Genomic DNA, 21,219 nt, shown 5'->3' with positions numbered 1-21,219 from the left:
CGGATCAATACTATTTGGACAGCAGGGTTGCCTCGCAACACACCCGATGCATGGGGACCGTTGCATTGCGTGCAGCAAGGTAAAATCTTACACGATTAGCTTAACCCGTGGCATTTACGTCTAGACTACCTTACAAGTCACCCTTTAGTAACTTTAGCGAGGAACTTCATCAGCTAAGTTAAAAAGCTAACGTAGGATCAGTGAGACTTATATAATCATTTCTAGTGCTTGAGATAAGCTGCGAAAAAGGATGAAAGTCTGCTGTACACTGTTCCAGGCTTTTTAGATTGCATCATCACATACCAGTAAATTATGTGTCATTGAGGCTTTTAATACGTTTCTGAATAAGAGCGCAAGCAAAAATATTTTTTTTTGTAAAAACTTAGTCTTTGATTGACATAACTTTTACACATTTAAAGAAAAAAACTTTTTGACCGGATTTGTAAAAACTTGCCAACGCTCGGCACACTGATACATTGGTACAAGAAAAATAAAATGAAACATAATATAATGCGACAAACTTATAGGCAAACATAACATGAAAAAAATTAAACCAAAAAATTAAATTATAAAAACTAAAGGAAAATCGATTTCAAAGTGTGAGCAACTATGTATATTATATATCTAGCTCGTTTATCAGAAAGTCTAATCTGTAAATCGGTGAGTTTTCGAAAATTTTAAATGTACACGATCAAAATTAATAAGATTTTCCAATTATAGGTAGAAAAAAATATATATTAATCCTAAAAGATACCTCGCGATCGAATATGATTTTTCAATATTACAAGTATTGTTCATTGCGCAATCACCATCGAAAGAGTTTCAGAAATGTTTTAAAAAAAGAATATAAGAATAAGTTATAGTTATCGTTCGAAGAAATTCATTGGCCATGAACGTTAGAGGTCAAATAGATTCGTAGAAGCACCGCATTGCGCTCTATGCGACACCTGCAATCTATCTTATTGGGAATAATCCATTTCACGTATGCGTATTTCATTGGAATTAACGTCCTGGCTTAAAAATACTTCAAATAATATACTATTAAATATAAATTGAAGTATTAAAAGTTAAAGAATTCTTTACGAGTTAACGTAGATTCGATAGACGGTCCATGGGCGGTGACATAACATGATATGAGCCTCCGGCCCGTTTCTGGTATTTTCAATTATATAATTAATATTATGGTACAACGCAAATAATTAATTAGCTTGTACTTATCTTGGTCCCTGTAAATTAATTTATTCTACGCTGCCCGTATTACAATTAATTCTGTCATATTAAACAGCACTCTCAAAGCTTACACAGTTCATATATGAATGTTAACAGTACGCCATATATATCAAATTTATATAAGTTAAGTTAGTAGTCCGCTTAACATAGTGTATATCTTATATAAGCTACTAGCGGACCGGCCAAGCGTTGCTGTGGCTAAGGTTTTAGTTATATTACGTAGTAGTAACCTATTCAAGGGAAACGGTAGGAGAACACCAGTCATGGGGACCACCATGCTTTTTTGGTGGTTATGCCATTAAATTGTAGCTTATGTGAAACATTGGTACTTTCAACACAGCGCCATCTTTTAGAATTGTGACTATCAAATAATAAACAAATATTTTGCAATAAAATAATATTGCGGGTATAAATTGAGATGTAAGCTATCCTATCTTTTAAGTTAGCACGGTGTGCAAATTTGATTGGAATCGGTTCAGTAGCTTAGGAGTCCATAGCGGACAAACAACGTGACACGTAATTTATATATATTAAGATTATAAATCGAATAAATATTTATTTCCAACACACAAATATTGAGTACTAAGCGCTTTATTTTATTAGAAATAATTGTTTGTAAACCAGCTATTGTCGTGTTCTTTCTTATCAGTCCAGGTGTGATTGTTAAAAGATGAAACGACGCATTCCGATTGAATCTGAATCCAAAATCTTGAATCTCTAGTCCAAAACGCGTTGACACGCGACACAAAACATCGTTTTGACCAATCACAATCGAACCTAGCGTTTTGTCTAGCATAATTTATCTCACATTCACTTTATCTTACCCAAGTTCTAGCATAAACTTGTATGTAGATGAATTAAAAACTAATGTAATAAAATTGACAGAAATAATATTAAAAGATATTATCAAATATTCAATCACTTAGCTGTAAAAAAAATCAACCTGAAACCTAATATCGTCATTGCTTAGGTTATAGCTTTAAATATTCTTAGTACTTTTTTATGTAAATTAAATGGAAGAACGCAGGTGATATTTATTTATTAGACTTGCTGTAATCGGCGCCAATGGCAAGGTTTGAATAAATCTTTCACAGACTGAATTAATTTTAATAATTTTCTGTTACTACGTGTCAACCTGTTACCATATGACGTAAGTCTAGGTTCTATCGCTCTGTGGGGAATTTATAACATGAAGGTAACGAAAAGGTGAGATTATATGTATAAAATGTAAATTGCTGAAAGAACACAAGCGAAAACGTATTCAATAAATTGTTTTAGATACCTAAAAGCCCTTGCTTATGATATTCAAGAAATTTGTTAAGGCGTAATTACCATCTTTAGTCCTCAAACATAGCCAATATGTGAGAGTACTGATGCTCCGACCGGGTCGTTACAACCCACCAAAGGCGATGAAAATGTTACAAATATGGTCGGCGCTCCAAAGGCGCCCGTACCTCAATCACTGTTCCGCCATTGCATGCGGAATGATTCGGGTATGAACAATTGAAGCGGTATTAACGTTTTTAATTTCTCCAATTCCTGTATTTTTGTGTGTTCAAATATGTAAACCTACTAACCCTTAGATTTAAGTTATTAAGTTGTAATTACTAACATAGTTATGGAACCTTGTTTTCCGAAATAAACAATTTTATTTTATTTAAAAGAGAAGTGAACCCCGGGTCCATTCTAAAAGTTCCCCACAATAACTTGTCTAACAAAGTTAACACGCACTAATACTGTATGTATAGAGCCCGCATCTTGCAATTTGATGAACGTACTTAGGAAACATCTTGATGAAGAAGTTCATAATGCAGAGGTTATCTCAGATCTTTAATATTAAAGCTCGGAAAAGTTGAGACACTTAAGGTCCGTAGCAAATTGAGTCTTACAAGTTTTGGTGAACAGAACTAGTTCAGGCGAAAATGAAGATTTTGGCTTAACAACTTTCGTAAAAGTTTTTCGTATGAAAATATATCATTTGAGCAATAAACTTATTTTGTAGGTTACAAAGTTGCAGTTCTTGACACGAATGTAAAGACATTATCTTGATAAAAAGGTATTTTGTCATATAAATTACAATGTTCAGAAAATCTAAATAAATAAATACCTTTCAATTAAAAATAAACTAGAAAAACAATGAGTAACCGTTTTACCGTTTAATTAATGACAATAATAATCCGGCAACAAAATATTTAGTAGTAAAGTTTATAGGGGAAAAATTACAAGCAACAAATCTTTCATATCCATTAATAATGTTATTTGTTTCTGACCATTGATCCATATTTTAACGTAATATTTTAGTCTTAGATATTAGGATTGGTTAAGTAAAAAAGTAGAGCAGTGTTGGCCTACTAGCATCAGCATGCAAATTTCATCCCTGAATTCGTAGGTTCGAATCCCGGCTTCACCAATGAACTATGCACTTAAGACATGCTCGTACGGTGAAGGAAAACATCGTAAGGATTGCTTGCCCAAAACCAAACCTACCTATACCCAAAACGTCGACGGCGTGTGTCACGCATACAAGGCTAGTCACCTACTTGCCTATTAGAGACGACAAATGATCCCAAAACAGACCGTTGGACCATCGTAAAAGGTTGTAAACCACTGTTTTTTTTTAAATTAAAAAGTACCAATGGTGAAGCATAGACAGCGTACGTAATAAGAGAAATGCAAAACGTATGTCGAAAAAACAATAAATAACGTACCAAATAATCAAACCAATAAATCTATTGTCCATTCATCACATTCTGCGTACGTGACAAATCTCTGCAATAAATATTACATTTAATTTATTGACTCGTTATAACTAAACCAAATAACAATTTGAAATCATTTCACAAGGGACAGAAAGAAGGGGCAGACCGGACTTAGGGGAAACGAAAGATGTAGGGTGCAATATGCAATTTCATTTCTCATTTTCTTTTCCATATTAATATTTGAATTTTACTATTGGGTAATCTATAACTTGTGCTTTCAATAAAGCTAAAATTTTTCTTATGATTTGATATACAGGCCGTCACAGGACATCAAGGGAAAGTTCCTTAAATGTCGTTGATATATTGCTGAAAGAATAATTTTATTTTAGATATTACTGCATTCAATGATTTTCTAAAAATTATATATATTATTACTAGCCGTTTCGCGCCCGCTTTGCTGGACGAATTAAAATAAATTTTATGTTTCATTATTTTATTTTATTTCATATTTTTATTATTCTTCTTTTTAACTTCCCGCTAAGAAAATTGAAATATTTCGAAAATCGAGTTTTTAACAGATGTTGACGTTTAGAGGTTCTAGGAAGCCTCCCCGAATGTTTCCGCGGTGAAGTCCGTATGGATAAATTTTCATAAAAGTAAAACAGCAATAAAAAAATGAAGGAACGTTGGAATTTAATAAATACATAGCCATAAACCATCTAGGAAAAATTTCGCATCGAATGGTAGTTTCATGTCGATACGATCAGTGGTTTAGGCGTGATTGAGCCTCGAAGACCATTTTCATTATATATATATATATAGATTAAATTATATTAAACTAGCAGTTGTTCCACAGCGCTACTCATACTGCCAGAGAACACAGCAGCTAGTTCGCGCCTCAGTCGCAAAAAAAGTATGTAATAATACTTAGTATAAATAAAAATATTTAATTCAGTTTTCTATACAAATATAGTTAATCATTATTAAAAATGCGACCATTAAAATATTCCTTATTCAAATAATTAACACCTCTTAGTAATAAATAATAGTGATTGAAGTTTCATGTGTTTGTAGACATTCCCGTGGCGGCGGCCTCACGCGAATAGCTTATGTATTTTTACGTGCCACCCTGTGTTACGGGCGTCGAACTCTATTTTACTTTCTCTTTGAAATTATTAAATAACTGATGGAATTTTCTATGTAATTTGTTACATTATTCATAGCTCGAACAAAATTATATCGACGCTTTATACTGTTAAATTGAATTATACTGTTTTTGTTTAAAGAAGAAATTTATTTTACAAATAATAGAAGCAAGAGTTATTTATTTTGTTGTCAATATATGATATTGATATAAAAGTATAAGAAGAATGTAAGTTGTAATTTTCTACAATATTGAAATAAATTAGACAACTGTCTGTTCTCTTAGATATTTTTACTAAAATAATAAAAAGAATATTGCTTATTTACGGCAATTCTTTCACCCCAAACAATTTTATTATCGCTATTAAGACATTTAGTATACGCTATCTAAGATTCATCATAGAGTTTTATTCGCTTATCAGCAATAAATACTTTCCTACTAATTCGTTACTTTCGTCATTCATTCATGATATTGTTTATATGATACGATTTTTATGGTAAAGATGTCTTTTTCAATAAAGTTTTCTTTGATTTTGAGTATTTTTTTATGACTATAGAATAAAAATTATGCATAGAACGCGCTAAAACAGCAAATGAAGAAATATGTTGATCTTTTATTTTCTAAGGAACGACTAATGCGTAAGAAAGAGATATAACCATGTTTCTCATATTTTAATTGATGTAGGTTGAGTGTAGTTAGGCATCTCAGGCAACATTATGTGTATTTAGTATTATTATATATATTACTATTTTAATGTTAATACAATAATTATATTACTTATAATAATTATACTTATCCACTCGTGTGTTTAAAATGTTTTGAGCTCTTATATTTTTAGGTAAAAAAACATTTTTGATACTGTTGTTTCGTGTTAACCATATTATCTTTTCTTTGAAGTGAATCCGAGCGGGTTATTGTATTTGTATTGATTTTGTTACGTCAATATTTCCCACGGGTGACTTACCGGATATTGTTTCTTGTGTGCAGTCTTTATTTCATTTAAACGCCCATTAATCAATTGCTCACATACATAATATGTATGTAATGCAATTTCTTTAAAAATTATGTGTGAAAGGGACAAAAAACAGCACAGACTACTTAGAAAATCTGTCAATGTCTGTAGTAATAGATCTTTTTAACTTTTAAGATTATGTTATTTTTACTTGAAACTGGCATAAAGTCAAAACTATTGCCATAATATTAAAAAAAAAAAAAATATGTTATGATCTGCCATGGGGTAGTTTAATAGATTATTTGCTAAACTGTCAAGTATAAATATTTAAAGGACACTAAGAAACGTATATTTATTGACCTACAACCATTTTGTACTAGACCGAAATTCTTCAAACAATTTCTAGGTCGTCAAGTAAGAATTACGTTCAATTAAATACAAATACCAACGTGACGCGACATCCATATTCTATACAGCACTATCAGTGGATTATTCTCTACAAACAGATTTGCACGATAAGGTAATCTGCGGCAAAACACTAACTACACAAGGTAATATCTACATTAGGACTGTAAACGTGAAATGCTCAAAGAAATCAATTTGTTGCTACAGAAAAGATCTTGATAAGAGGACAACCCCATTGCTCTTTTATTGACAACTTTTTATATTCAAGAAGAAAACACATTAGTATATGTTATCTAAGACAATAAATTCTAGGCCATTTTAAACTCGGGAGCTGGGTAAGTAGTAGAGTCTGTGCGGAAATAAATCCATCATAGGATTTTAGATCGGAATTCGCAGAAGTTGACTTTTTTATGTTGGCAACACTGTTATGCGATTGTAGTTCGAATGTTTTTTGAAATAGTTTATAATTTCTGTGAAATGACGCGTAGCAAATATATACGTAATATAATTCGCATAACAGCTACGACGGTTCTCTTTCCGCACGGACGTACTACGAAATAGATTTTGGATTTTTTAAACATTCCAAATATTTAGTTTTATTGCAATTTCTTGGTTTAATAGATTCAACCGTATCGTATAGCCGTAGGTCACGCAGCTCAAGTTCATTATTCATCCATTCTTTCCCCGAATTTCCTTCATGAAAATTTTCCGATAAGGCGGCAATAGAATATAAAATTTGAATGAGACCAACCTGGGGCCGACGATAAAAATTCAATGCGGCAAAGTAGCTTACGTAAGGCGAGTTGGGTATGGACAAATTGCATAAATATTATTTAGAATTCCATATTTCTTTGACAAAAATAATGTATTTTCTTTATTGTGTTTTATGTAGGCTACATATAATATAGACGAAGATAAATTAACAAATAAACTAAGTTTTATCATGTAATATATAGTATCTAAGTTAACTTGTAATATCAATGTTGTATTTTTATACGTATACTAGCTGGCCTGGCGAACATCGTACCGCCTAACAGTCGATTCTTTATTTTTTTTAAATACTTATTCTGCTATTCGGGACACCGGTCTAGCTAAGATAAAAAAAGAAAGTTGAGAAGATAACAAATACATTATGTCAAAAAATAAAAATTTACCTTCCCGGAAACCCCCCCACTAACACTTGAACTTTATGATATGGTATTAAAGTTCAAATTGAGTTTTAAGTATTATTACGAATATTATGTATGGGAATATAGAAAAGTGTTGTTTTTAGACTTTTTCACTCGATTTTTTTAATTTTTCTCTCCGTAAGAACCATCCTCGTACTTCAAAGAATATTATAAAAAAAGAATTGGCCAAATCGGTCAAGCCGTTTTCATGTTATGTCGTAACAACGGAAAACGGGTTTCATTTTTATATATTAGATGACAACGTATATTAACGATATTAGTAGCTTACATGAACTGAACATCATCAAAATTATATATTACGATTATGAGTCACAGCCAACTTCCTACATTTGCTTCATGCAATACTTATGTCAAGTTTCAGGTGAAGCTGGCTTTGTGCCAAGTCCCAATGACTATGTTTGGCTCTGACTTATCGTCCCAATGGCCTATTAAACGTGCGACAAGAAGTAGAGCAGTCAATAGTTCGGGCAGAGTTCTGTGCAGTGCCTTTTCGAAGGATTATACGTCTTGAGGCTTGAAGACATCTCCATTAAGGGTTTCTACAGAAAATTCTTCATATTGATAAATTTCTTGATGTAGGCGTATCTGAGACCCAAAAATTTACGGCGACTAACTTGCCTATTTAAAAAAGTTATTGATTGAAATGAATTATAAAATACAATCTTAATATAAATAAATTATGTGTCACGTTGTTTATGCGCTATTGACTCCTAAACTACTTAACCGATTTCAGTCAAATTTGCACACGGTTTTGATCTAACTTAAAAGATAGGATAGCTTAAAACTCAATTAACACCCGCAATATTATTTTATTGCAAATTATTTGTTTATTATTTGACAGTAACAATTCTAAAAGTTGACGCTGTGTTGAAAGTACCAACGTTTACATAAGCTACAATTTAATGGCATAGCCACCAAAAAAGCATAGTGGTCTATGACTGGTGTTCTCCTATCGTTTCCCTTGAATAGTTTACTACTATGTAATATAACATAGACCTTAGCTTCAGCAACACGTAGCGGGGTCTGCTAGATTAAGTAAATTTTTTGCTTATTGTTAAGGTCCAGCTGCATCTGAAAGCTAGCCATTGGCGAGAGGTGGCACAGGACTCGGAGAGAGCGTTGGAAGATTCTCATTTCGGAGGCCAAGAAAACTTTTGGGTCGCAGAGATTCGTTGTGTAATTTTTAGAGCAATAATACTTTAATCAAATACGATAAGTTGTCAACTGCTTTGATTGAAATGTCTTTTAGCGAATACTTAAACTAATTTATGTATTTACAATAATTATTTTTCATAATTTTAAATTTAACCGATGTTTCGCGTGCTTTACAGCGTGCGTGGTCACGGTGACTAAAGACAAAAGGCGTTGAATGTGAAAAAGTATCACAGCTGTAGAAAAAGTTATATGATCTGTATTTGTTTCCCCGGAGTTGGTATCGAATAAAAGATGGAGGGTTTTGGCAGAAATGGCTCACGGTGTCCTCTAATTTAAAGCTGTCATAGTGCATTTATGAGGGAAAGCTGTTTAACCACGATACCGAGTGTCAACGAGTCTTATATAAATGGATGAAACTCTTAATACGATTTGTAACAAATATGTTAACGAACATTTTATTGTATCTAACAGCCGATTAGCTTCAGACAGACATTCAATGTTTGCCCTAATTGTAGGTCGGGTCGTCGGCCGCGATGACAAATGTTCGGAAATGAAGGCTTTTCCGCATCTACCAGATGTTCTACTTTGATGTTCTGAAGGGAATGAAGCTTTTGATAATATAAACTACAAACAACTCGGATATATTGTATATCTGAGTTATTTGAAAAATTAAATCGTTTATTTTATTAAAAGGTTGTAATCTACGCTTTACTTAAATTTGAAAACTAAATTATAAATGTATACCTACGAAATTCAATTGTGCAAAAATTATTTCTTTTTACTTTTGATTGTAAAAAATAAAGTATCCCAGATTGAAGGACCCGAAGTTATATTACTTACGTAATTGGTTTATATTCCCATTAATTCTCTCTACTATTTTTAAACTTATAAGATAAACTACTTTTTATAAATTTTCTTAGAACTTAAATTTATTATGTTCTTATTTAAAATGTTGCGCGTTGAACTCTTTTCAATGGGCCCAAGGGTTAATATTACCCGAAATTGTAATAATTTAGAATTTTTATATTATACACATTTACAAAGCTTTATACTTTTAGGGTTTTAAAAAATATAATACGCGCAATGTTATAAATATTTGCATTATCTCCTAATCTCGACTTTGGTAGTACTTAGGTGCGAAATATATGGTGTGATAAAATCACCCGATACTTTTGATAAGATAAACGTACTATATTAATTATTAATATTGACACAAGGTTTAAATTAACCCAATAAATAATTCACTATGGAAAATTGCATAAACAATTTTAATAGACACGAAACATATATTTCTAACGCATTTTTAGTGCAATGAAAATTTCAAAGTTACCAAGCGTTTTTCAGTGGTGCAAGTTTTTGAAGTAGTTTTTTGCAAGTAAATCCGTTATACATAGATAAAAATTGTGCATTTGACGAAATCATATGGTTAAGGTATTAGAGGATGCGCCTGCACTTAAAGGGCTATCAGTGGCGTGATTATCAATATTTACGCAGATGTACATCGTATGATGTAAGATTAGGACATTACTCGTAATACAACATCAATGAAACCATGTGACTTTGGTACGAATTTTTTGTAGACTCGTAAAATAGATAACAATATTATAAGACAATTCATTAAACACCTAAAATACGGTTGATTAATTATAATTTCACATGGGAAACATAAGTTATATAGAACTTTTTAGTAGTTTTTAAATCGGCACGAACACAGCGTGACAGCAGAAATACGACTCTATATTCAAAATTTTTAAGTACTTCAATTATGTAAGCTTGTATTCCTACGTAAATTATGTCATAATAAGTTTTTAATAATTTAATTCGTCTTATACACCTCAGTGCCGCACTAAACAACTATTTGTCACTACTTAATACGTAAACAACCTAGTTCATGTAATGATTTAAATACGTAAATTTCTGAAAAAAAGAAAAGTTACGTAAAAATAGCTACTCAATGAGAACGAACTTGAACCCTCTTAAAGTCATTACACTGCCCTATCGCGGTACGAAACGATCGATTTCAACGAATACAATTACGAAAAAAGCCTGTAAATTTGAAAAATTAGTATAATCAGCTGTTTGTCACACCCAGCGGAAAACGTGCAAATAACGTGGACATAAATCAGCTGATCGGAAAAAAGTAATGTCGTGTGTGTATGGAAGGGTGTACTCACCGGCCGCGTGCCTCAGCCACCACCAGCAGAACCAGACGGCCACGAGTGGCCGAGTGCCGGCCATGTCAGCGGCGCATTACACGCGCGCTCGTGCCGGCGGCCCCGGCGTACTGAACGATACTGAACGCTGGATCGATGCACGCGCGCCGCCTCACGCACCCCTCGGTAGGGTGGCCACTGACTGACTGAGCTGACCGGGAAATCCGGGAATCTGTATTTGTCTATGTTACTCTATATAAGTATATTAACGTTAGTATTTTTGCCAGATTGTAACTAGAAGGTTGTATAAAAAATCTATTAGGATAGAATTTTTATTATCAGACTTATTTAAGTATTCCGTAGATGTTTTAATCATACTGATATTTTAGTCTAGGATTTTTTTAAATAACATTTAAACTATAAGGTTGTATAATAAATTTAACTAGCGTTGCAAAATGAAAGGATTTAGCTGGTCACCCCACGCTACGGCGGCTCCCCGCAGCGGCGCAACCCCATTCAGCCAGTCAGCACCCTCCGCCATTTCCTCGAGTTTCCACAGTTAGCGCGCGCGCCGCTTTCCACCACCTAGCCTGTTTCTGTCGGAGCGCTGACCGCCCCTAATTGATTGTTCATTTGCCGAATACGTTTTAGGTCAGCACCGCCGCAGAGCCGCTGCGCAATGTTTATTTAGTTGTTTTACGAACTTGGCTAAGTTTACATTTATATCTATGTCTTGTTTGAGAAATTGCCTACGTGACTTAATCGCTATAATAAATAATCTCAAAGGATTAGTTAATGTAAAGTTCAATTAAATTTATAATCCGGCACAATTTGAAATAATCATTGAATTTGTTATATAACTATTCAGTGAATTATGAAAGGAAATGAAAGTTTAGTCTGGAGTTTCGCTTCGTCTTCTGAGATTCTGGCCGAACCTTTGAACATTGATTTCTATATCTGTTGATAATTTTTAAGTTAATAGGTAAGCAGATTTCTGGATCTAAAGCGTAAAGAAAATTCCATCAGTGCACAGCCTTAATATGAACGTACGAGAGTTGAGAGTCGCAAACTAACAATTCTCTCTATATTATTATATTCTTTAGATGAAAAAATATTAATACAGAGAATGTTTAAAATGGCTACGACATACGCCTTTTTGAATATTAATTCTGCTTCATTACACATAAATCTTACAATAAATACATGTCTCTTTTATTATATGCATTTTAAAACGATATTACAGAAATTACACAAGAGGTCTTATATTTAAAGTTGCGTCTTAATTATATTGAAACCAAGGTAAGTTAAGTTTTAAGTGTTATAAGTTTAAAGTTTACTAAGCTTTGATTCTTAAAAATCAAATTAAGTTATTGAAATTAAAGTCTACGGCGTATCTAGACAATTTCCACTTATCTATGAAAAAAAAACATTATGTTCCTTCAGTTGGACTTTCATACTTTTTCATCTATGTTCTATAACTTTCATTCTGATTTGATTTGGCATTAAGCTGGTAAGTCGTAATCGTATATGGTAGTATTAGTACTATATTTGTAAAAAAAATATTCATAAAGTTACACCGCCTGCCCGTGATAAGTATGCTTCTTTAATCAACTCAAATCCAATCAAAATTCGTTTAATTACAAGTATATACTTGTAATTAAACTTATAAATAAAAACATTCAATAAAAAAAATACTATTTTAAATTTAATTAATATACTACTAGTTTTCAAATCAAAGACGTAGAGCGAAGGAGAGCAACTATCGGTCAAGAAACTGACCGATATTTTTTTTAATCACTAAGTTTTTGTTTTACAAAATTGCTACTATTACGCCTTGTGTCACTTGACACTTTGAAACGTCATAATAATGTAAAAAAATTACTATCCAACACTAATACATTTTTTATAGACAAACGCTTAAGCTTTATATATAATTATTATAAACATATAGATAAGTATAGATTTGCAATATACTTGAGTGATACAAAACTGAAGCTAGCTTAAGTTAAGTTTAAACCAAATTGTATTGTTTAAGTAAAACAAGAGTTTAAGTAGCTATAATATATATAGAGTTGCGGGCGTGGTTGATTATTATTATATTATACAACGAACATGCTTTTTTAATTAAGTCAGAACATATCTATCCTGTCATAAAGGAAACATAACTATGTCTATTGACTACCCTTAATAACCCAGGAACATAGAAAATATATAAGAACACACTACTTTAGTAAATTTTGCAGAAGAAACAGAAACTGACGAACTTTATTCGTGTGTTCTGTTAAAATATAGATGAAAAGCTTTACTTTTACTGGGGCCTTAGTCAAGATGACAAATTCAGATCATACAAATTTAGTTTCTGCACATACACTACTGTTAAGGCATCTTATCTTGACAAGGCCCCTGGAATTTTGACAATTATGCTAAAGTTATACGGTCTTACTAATAAAAAATCACTATACATGCGTTATGACAAGGTGATAGTAATTCAGTGAATAGAGCTTGTACAGGGCATAAACTCCTCTTTGACCAATAATCGATGTGTATTGGTTGAATAACAAAACGACCCTTATTTATTGTTACCCTGGCAACCCGCCGTGTTTGATTGACGTTTGATTTAATAATTTTGATACGACTCATAATTCTAATGTAAGTTGTATTTATTTTATCAACCAAAGCAATTATATACACATTTACTCAATATACTAATAACATTTTATTATTTGCAGCTAATAGAAACTCCAAAACCTCAGACAAAGAGGACTAGAATTTTACATAAAAAGCCGCGTTCTGCAGTACAAAAGTTAGAAGAGGTTAGTATCAATGTGATAGAGAAAGGACTATTTCATTCAAAATCCCTCAACGATCATACTTAAATTTTTTAGGCATCTCAAATAGTGGAAAGTGCCAAACTCCGCAACACGGTAGTGTTCCAGTGTTTCCAGGAAGAGCACGATACAAAACAAAGGCAGATGGCTGAAACACATGAGCTCAAACAGAAGCGACTCGCCGAAGCTCACGAAAGGGCTAGACAGAAGCATCTTCTAAGGCTCAAATTGTTACAGCAGCAATTAAATAAATAATTATATACTTATAAAAAAAATAAAACCCCCGTTTTAAATGAAATATAACTTTTTATTTATTTCAAGTCCTTAACTATCCACACCTATGAAAATAAAACAGCCTTAAAAATATGTTTCAATAAAAGCAGCTCTAGCAGCTTGTCTAGCCAGATTGCTTGGGGGCGTCTAGGTTGGCCTTGGTTCTTCTGGAGCATTCTCAGTGTCATCATACGTAACATCCAGGTCTTCTTTCATATCAATAGCAATATTGTGGAGGATTGCCAGTGCTACTATATATAATTTGGCATTTTCTAATGACACTGAGAAGCCATGAAGAAGACACCTAAATCGAAAACCCTCCACCTCTAGTACTCTTTTCGACATCAGCTCGCACTCTGTCACAGATCTTCATAACATACTTCTTTGAAAAGCGGTATTTTGTTTTGAAATCGCCATGCGAAAGTAATAACGGATTGCACCGAGTTTGGTATGTTCTTTGACTTTCCTTGGAGGCGGCAAATCTTCAATCGTATGTATTAGCTGCATATCAATATTATCTAAATCTTCTATTTGATCTATAAAATCTATTTTCAACAAACACAAATATCTACTAACTTAAATCTTTCCTTGAACTAAACAGTCAAAAAATGCTGTCAAACGCGAAATCAGATGAAATTACGCAATTTTTGTCTTATACACCCGTTAAACTAGGCCTCAGCGTTGTATAAGCATTGTACAAGTCTTCATACAAACCAGACACTTGTTATAACAGCAGTATACATCAACCTTGTCAATTCAGACATTATTAGTAACATTTATAGTATATAGTTCCAAGATAAATAAATTAGATCGAAGAAACGATAGGCGACGTTGACGTTGTGTGTAATGGGAACTGACAACTGACAAACTTTCAAGTTTCAAGCTTGTAAATATTTTAATTTTTTTTACAACTTTTTTATTTAACGTAAACAAAATTGTAAATTATTAATGAATAATGATATGCTTTAATCATGTATAGTAAACTCGCTATACTTGACACGATTGCCAAAACAATAACTTATTAAATATCAAATATATAAAATGAAGCGAGGCTACTATGATGTTTTTGTTAGGACTTGTGCAATTTATCCCTCAAATATCGCTATCCGGCATTACAATAATGGCTATTACAGCACCTACACTTACTCTGAGCTGTATGGTATATGTGAATACATATCACAAAACTTACAACAACTTAACTGTACCAAAGGAATAGTTGGCCTAATTTCAGAGAGAAATATAATCGTACCTTGTGTGATAGCTGCGTAAGTTTATACTGTTTCTATTATATTTTGTGTTTTGTTTTTAAATTTTAATTGTTCCTACTTTTTCAGAGCCCATAAAAGTTGCACAACATTTATGTTCCTTGATCCATCGCAAGATCTTGAGTCAATTATAAATGAAATAAAATTTAATTTCATAATTTCAATTAAAACGAAAGAAAATGATCCTGATACGCTCCTTAACAGAAGACCTGACAAATCTATTGTAGTGTTTAACCTAACACTACACATCTTCAATTTTCAGTTGAGTAGTACAAATTCACAATATGGCCCGGAATATTCATTTATAGCAATGACATCAGGAAGCACTGGAGATCCTAAACATATTCAAGTCCCAATACAGTGTATACAACCCAATTTAGATGATTTGACAAAATTATTTGATATAACACAGGAAGATGTTATATACTTTTCAACGCCATTGACATTTGATCCATCAATGATAGAAATACTTCTAACATGTATGAATGGTGCTTCACTTCTTATAGCTCCTGAAAAACCTGACATTCTCTTCCCTGGAAATACTCAAAATGCTATAACATTTTGGCAAACAACACCGTCTAAGTTTTTTCAGTTTTCAAATGCAGACATCAAAAATAAGATTTTTTCCCCTCAGTCAACCTTAAAGGTATTGGCATTAGGAGGTGAGCCTCTAAATGGAATCATACGGTTAAAGGAGTTAAAACATGCACAGAATAAAACAAAATTATTTATGTTGTATGGTGTAACTGAAATGTCTTGTTGGGCCAGTGTTGCAGAATTAGATCTTACTAAAATCATATCGGATTTAGAAGTACCCCTGGGTAACTGCTTATCAGAAACTGATATTATTGTAGAGCGCTTTAAAGAAACGTCTGATACTGGAAAAATTGTTTTAAGTGAGTACTTCCTTTTTTTTTTTTTTATAGAATAGGGGGGCAAACGAGCTTGCGGGACGACCAAAAAGGGCAGTCCACGCAGCCCATAGACACCCAAAAATCCTGCTGTAGAATTTCTTTTCAAAACTGATATCTTTACTTAATCTTGAAATTATTATTTCAGTGAGTAAAACCAGAAAATGTGTTGTTTTAAATAAATCGATTGGTACCGAAGAGCAAAGTTCCTTGAAGTTTGTGGACACTGGAGATATTGGTGAAATAAGAAATGGTACTATATACTATAGAGGGCGTAGAGATGATATTATAAAGAGATTTGGACATAAAGTAAACTTACAACATATTGAAATCGTCATAATGCAATGTCCAAGAGTGAAGACATGTTCATGTGTTTGGTTACCAAAACCATTTCTTCTTGTTGTATATTTTTCATCTGAATCACTAACTAGCCAAGAGTTATCAGATTTCTTAAAATGCAAACTAGATGATAAACATTGGCCTGATAAGATTATTCGAGTTGACAATCTGCCAACTAATGCACATGGTAAAATATCAAAACAAATGTTAGCTCAAATGTTTGAAAAAGTCCTGCCAATCCCACAGTCAGTCGGTTCTTTAAAAGTACTCCTGTTGAAAGAATTAAAAGTTAGTTTAAATAAAACTTTTACATATGATGAAATAAAAGATAAGGACTTTTTCTCACTTGGTGGAACTTCATTCCTAGCAATTTCTATGTGCAATAAACTTGCTTTAACATGTCCAGAATTTGGCAAGTTTATTTTGCCTTATTTACTCACTCAAAAGAGCACAATGGACCAAGTTATGCAAATAGCTTTAAAGGAATTACACATGGAAAATAAAACAAAAAAAAGATTAAAAAGGTAATTTTGAGTTTCACTGTTAAAATTCCCTTTTCACTGTTTTAACTGTTAAGAAACACCAAGACTACTGAAACAGAAATCTGAGGCTCAGCCCTGCGATTCTGTAACTCACTTTTCGAACTCACACAGCGGTTTTCGCATTGGCGGTCGCTGTCAAATCAGTCGTGAAGCAGTCATTTTATGATTTGGCATTCTGATAAACAATAAACTACAAGCTCCGACCTTTTCAAGCTGAGTGAGTTCGAAAAGTGAGTTACAGAATCGCAGGGCAGACCTAAAGTATAGTTATAGTGTCACTTATAGAGACAATAATTGGTTAAAATAGAAAGTACGCAAGGCGGTACATACTTTTCTACAAAACAATTAACTTAAAAAAATGTGTTTAATAGATCCAAAGGTTGTATAAAAAATTTGGTAAAATATTTCAAAATAAGAAAATAAAATTGTTATATTTTTATGTTTTAGGACACGTTCAACATCAGAAAGTCACTTTTCAGCATCTCATTCCATCAAGAAGATAATGGAAAGCTCATCCAGTTCAAACCCAGTAGAATTTATTGTTGCCTGGTCATTTGATACAGGCAAATGTGTAGATGCTTCGCCCACTCTGTTTCAACATGGATAGTAAGTTTAGTATACTTTTACTATCCTACATATAATATAGTGTATTTTAAAGTGATTAATTAATTTCTAAAGTGAGAATAGAAGATAAAATTCTGCAAGCGTTCTGCAGCTTTTAATTTGAATTATAAAATTTTACCATACATGAATTTTGAAACCTAATCACATTTTTGTCCATAGCAAATTGTATGTGACAGTAGGCAGTCACTCAGGAAAAATTGTTGTTGTTGATGCAATCAGTGGCTTAATGCAAGGACTGATTAAAGTGAAATCTAGAGTGGAAGCCTCTGTATATTGTTGTAATGAAGCACCTCTTACTGCACCTTGTGGCATTGTTGGAGCTCATGATGGAACAATTGTCTGTTTTAAATTGGAGAATTGTATAGAAATCTGGAGGATAAATATTGGATTTATGATCAAAAGCAAAGCATCATTCTGCAAAGGACAATTCTATGTTGCAGCTTACGATGGAAATATAAGATGCATTGATGCTATGGTATGAACTTATTTAATTAATAGTATCCTAGTCCTCTTACAATTGCTGAATTAAAAGCCTTATCTTTTATATTATCTATGAACTTCACCTGCCTTGTTAAAACAAATATATTGTGTTATTTATTAAAGCTTGGTTTTAAAAGGACAATTATTAGTTTTTACTTTTTGTTACAGACTGGGAAAATAATACTAACAATCAATGTGGCTGAGCAAGCAATATCAGCAGATTTAGTTCTGGCTAAAAAAGAATTTATACTGCTTGGCACACTATCAGGGGTATGTGCAAGCACACATATAGAAACAAAGACAATAGCATGGCGTGGAACACTGAGTAGCCCTGTATTTGCTGCTCCTGTACTTTATGACAATGACAAATATGTGATCTTTGCTGAAGTCAATGGAGAAATACACTGTCGGACTGTTGAGAAAGGAATTAAGGTATGGTTTGGTTGATTATGTTTAATAAGCTGACACACACATCTTTACTAGTTTGATATTTTTCTTCAATATTTTCATTATTCATATATTTCATATTGTCATTAGTGCAAATCATTCTAATACTTTCTTAGAACTATATGTTTGAACTTTTGTTTACTATTTTATTTTATATAATTAGAATGAATTGTCTGTTGGGTTAATGTAATGATTTAAAATGTTTCAGATATGGAAATACCAAGGTGCAAAAGGAAATATTTTTTCATCTCTTTTTGTTAAAGAAATAGATAAACTGAGATGGCAAATCATTTTTGGATGTCATGACAACAAAGTTTACTGTATCAATATAAAAAATTTCCAGCCAAGTTTGAACTGGAAAACTCAACTATCTTCACCAGTTTATTCGACACCATGCAGTTTGAGTGATAAATTAATTATAGCTGCTTCAAATAATGGTATACTAAGCATTTTAGAAGCTGAAACAGGAATTGTTATTGCCGATTATCAATTGCCAAATGAGACATTTTCTACACCTGCAGTGTATGGTGATTATATTTTTATAGGCTGCAGAAATGATAATTTGTATGCCATTAAATATGTTTTAAATTTGTGAATCTTCCTAAGTATTTGGATACTGTGATATTATTTCTACAAAATGTTGTTTAAATTATAAGTTTGAATCTATAAATAAAACAATTTATTACATAATAAGGTAATTTAATTCATGATCATACAAAGAATATTTATGATGTACACTGAGCATTCATTAGTTGACATAGGTATGATATGGATACTAGTTATACTGTTATAGTGTATCAAAACTGGAATGCAAACAATATTTACATAAACATATGCAGATAAAATCCTTAGGCTTGTTTTTTAAATAATAATATAAAAGCATCTTTATTATGGAAAGGTAAAACCCTATAAATAACAAATCTTATATTATGCATATTATATTTATAAGAACAAAATCATTGACTGGAGCACTGTAGTGATACACATAGCTACTGCATTCACCTAATCTCTTACACATACCCAAAAAATCCCTATTAAATATAATAGAAGCCAGTTTTAACAAATTTTCAAAAGTAACAAGCAATATTTTAATATGATTTGATATATGATTATTGATCTTCTTCACCCAACTCTACCTTTACTTTAGAGAAATCAAACTCTTCACCTGTACCTCTCTTGTAAATTTTAAGCACATCTAGACAAGTAGTTTCGAAGTGAGTAGTAGCATCATAAGACTCAGAAATAAAGATTTGGCTCTGGCTTCCATCATCAATAGGTTCATAGTAGTCTGTCACAGAAATAAATTTCTGTCTGATTGGGCCCAGCAGATCGATGCCTGGCTTTATTTCAGATTCGGGATCATTGGTCTCAACTGTAGTAGAAACCATAGCGACAAACCAACCTTTGGCTGCCACTTGGTGGGTATAGGACACGACAGAGACGTAAATGTCAGAATTCCTTCCCACTTGCTTTTGAGGTATGATGATCTGAGTAGAAAGAGCATCCTTAGTATTGTTTATTGGGTGATCCAACAAGCATATACATCTTATAACTTGCCCCTTCTTACGCACACGGTCAGGAACATAGCTAGGGTCACAGTAAACTTGTTTACATTTTGCTATTTCATTGCCAGAACGCACACCAACAACTTTACCTGCTTCACCAAGGACAATCTCATCGATAGGTTTATCCAGCATGTAAGTGCCTCCGTAAATAGCAGATAAACGTGCAAACCCTTGAGGCAGTTCACCAAGACCATACATAGGATATAGATAAGGCGATTTACCATAACGCGCCAAGGAATCAGAATAAAGTTTTATACGACGTATTGTTTGACTGGCTGGTTGTTGCAAATAGTTGTCATCAAGATACAAGGCTAGTGCATGCCCTGTGAAGTCCTGTGTGTTTCTGTCCAGCCCAAATTTTTCATACAGGGACTGCATATTCGCTGTAGATGGATCAAAATCTTTCCAAGTTTTAGGGTCATCTTCCTGATAATCTTGAACATAGATCAAAAAGTTGCGGAAACGCCTCTTCTCAAACATACCCATCAAATCGGAGGCCAAAGCTTCCTTCTGATCGACGGGCACCTTTGAAATTTTTCCACCCTTGTACACATAGCTTCCTTCGATAGACTTGAATTCCAAATACCGGGTGACGCCCGTGTGGATTAAAAGCTTGACAAGCAAGCCATTCGCCATCAAAAACTTTGGGATTAGGTCCACATTCCAGTCACGACCGCGTCCATAAGTTTCATCCGGTGCAGGGGCATTGAACTTAGCAAATAAATCTTCTAATGGGGTAATCGACGCAGATTCTCCACCGTAATACTTATTGCGATCAATGTGAAGAACTTTTTTTCCGGACACGGAAAGCATTCCACTTATAATGCATTCTTTCAAACCTGTGCCCAAGACAATCGCATCGTATTCTTCATCCATGATGGAAATAAATCTATCTTAATCGACAAATCTAGTAATTATTGTACCAGTGCAAGTAAAATCGGGCAAAATTGCACTTTAGAAACGTCAAACTCAATATGTCGGATTATTTAGCAAATATGTCTACCGGTGATGACGTCT

General features: G+C 32.9%; 3 protein-coding genes and 1 long non-coding RNA gene across 7 annotated transcripts in view; 2 read left to right on the top strand and 2 right to left on the bottom strand.

The window, feature by feature from the left end:
* Positions 1–11,065, bottom strand: part of LOC125058012 (protein kinase C-binding protein NELL1-like) — a 47,376-nt gene extending 36,311 nt beyond the window's left edge. Inside the window, exon 1 of the mRNA XM_047662008.1 lies at positions 10,950–11,065. Coding sequence (XP_047517964.1) covers positions 10,950–11,013 — 64 coding nt within the window. The 5' untranslated portion in view covers positions 11,014–11,065. The remainder of the gene's footprint in view (positions 1–10,949) is intronic.
* Positions 11,066–13,364: 2,299 nt separating this feature from the next.
* On the top strand, positions 13,365–13,884 carry LOC125057627. Its single transcript, XR_007118236.1, has 2 exons — positions 13,365–13,741; positions 13,814–13,884. It is a non-coding gene; the product is annotated as an uncharacterized LOC125057627 (long non-coding RNA).
* Positions 13,885–14,889: 1,005 nt separating this feature from the next.
* On the top strand, positions 14,890–19,238 carry LOC125057624 (beta-alanine-activating enzyme). Of its 4 annotated transcripts, XM_047661392.1 has the most exons (7): positions 14,895–15,294; positions 15,364–16,190; positions 16,354–17,068; positions 17,534–17,692; positions 17,870–18,185; positions 18,359–18,622; positions 18,846–19,238. In XM_047661392.1, the coding sequence occupies exons 1-7, from the start codon at positions 15,071–15,073 to the stop codon at positions 19,230–19,232; spliced, it is 2,892 nt and encodes a 963-aa protein (XP_047517348.1). In that variant the 5' UTR covers positions 14,895–15,070; the 3' UTR covers positions 19,233–19,238. The 4 variants fall into 4 exon arrangements, with proteins under 4 accessions (XP_047517352.1, XP_047517351.1, XP_047517350.1 ...); XM_047661395.1 differs by lacking the exons at positions 18,359–18,622; positions 18,846–19,238 and having other exon boundaries at positions 14,892–15,294; positions 16,354–16,458; positions 17,870–18,011; XM_047661394.1 differs by lacking the exons at positions 18,359–18,622; positions 18,846–19,238 and having other exon boundaries at positions 14,892–15,294; positions 16,354–16,731; positions 17,870–18,011.
* An 81-nt stretch (positions 19,239–19,319) lies between these two features.
* On the bottom strand, positions 19,320–21,216 carry LOC125057626 (rab GDP dissociation inhibitor alpha). The gene has a single exon (XM_047661397.1). It carries the CDS (start codon positions 21,076–21,078, stop codon positions 19,747–19,749), a length of 1,332 nt encoding a protein of 443 aa, XP_047517353.1. The 5' UTR covers positions 21,079–21,216; the 3' UTR covers positions 19,320–19,746.
* Positions 21,217–21,219: the final 3 nt, after the last annotated feature.

The sequence above is a fragment of the Pieris napi genome, chromosome 17, assembly GCF_905475465.1.
Source record: "Pieris napi chromosome 17, ilPieNapi1.2, whole genome shotgun sequence".
NCBI lineage: Eukaryota > Metazoa > Arthropoda > Insecta > Lepidoptera > Pieridae > Pieris > Pieris napi.
The sequence above is the reverse complement of the archived record's forward strand: the minus strand, read 5'-3'. Positions and strand labels throughout refer to the sequence as shown.

Excerpts from the sequence above, each read along its gene's own strand:
- LOC125057624 (XM_047661392.1), top strand. The coding sequence starts at position 15,071 with ATGAAGCGAGGCTACTATGATGTTTTTGTTAGGACTTGTGCAATTTAT. Across the intron at positions 15,295-15,363 it reads GTACCTTGTGTGATAGCTGC|AGCCCATAAAAGTTGCACAA; the intron begins GTAAGTTTATAC and ends CTACTTTTTCAG. Across the intron at positions 17,693-17,869 it reads ACTCTGTTTCAACATGGATA|CAAATTGTATGTGACAGTAG; the intron begins GTAAGTTTAGTA and ends TTTTGTCCATAG.
- LOC125057626 (XM_047661397.1), bottom strand. The coding sequence starts at position 21,078 with ATGGATGAAGAATACGATGCGATTGTCTTGGGCACAGGTTTGAAAGAA.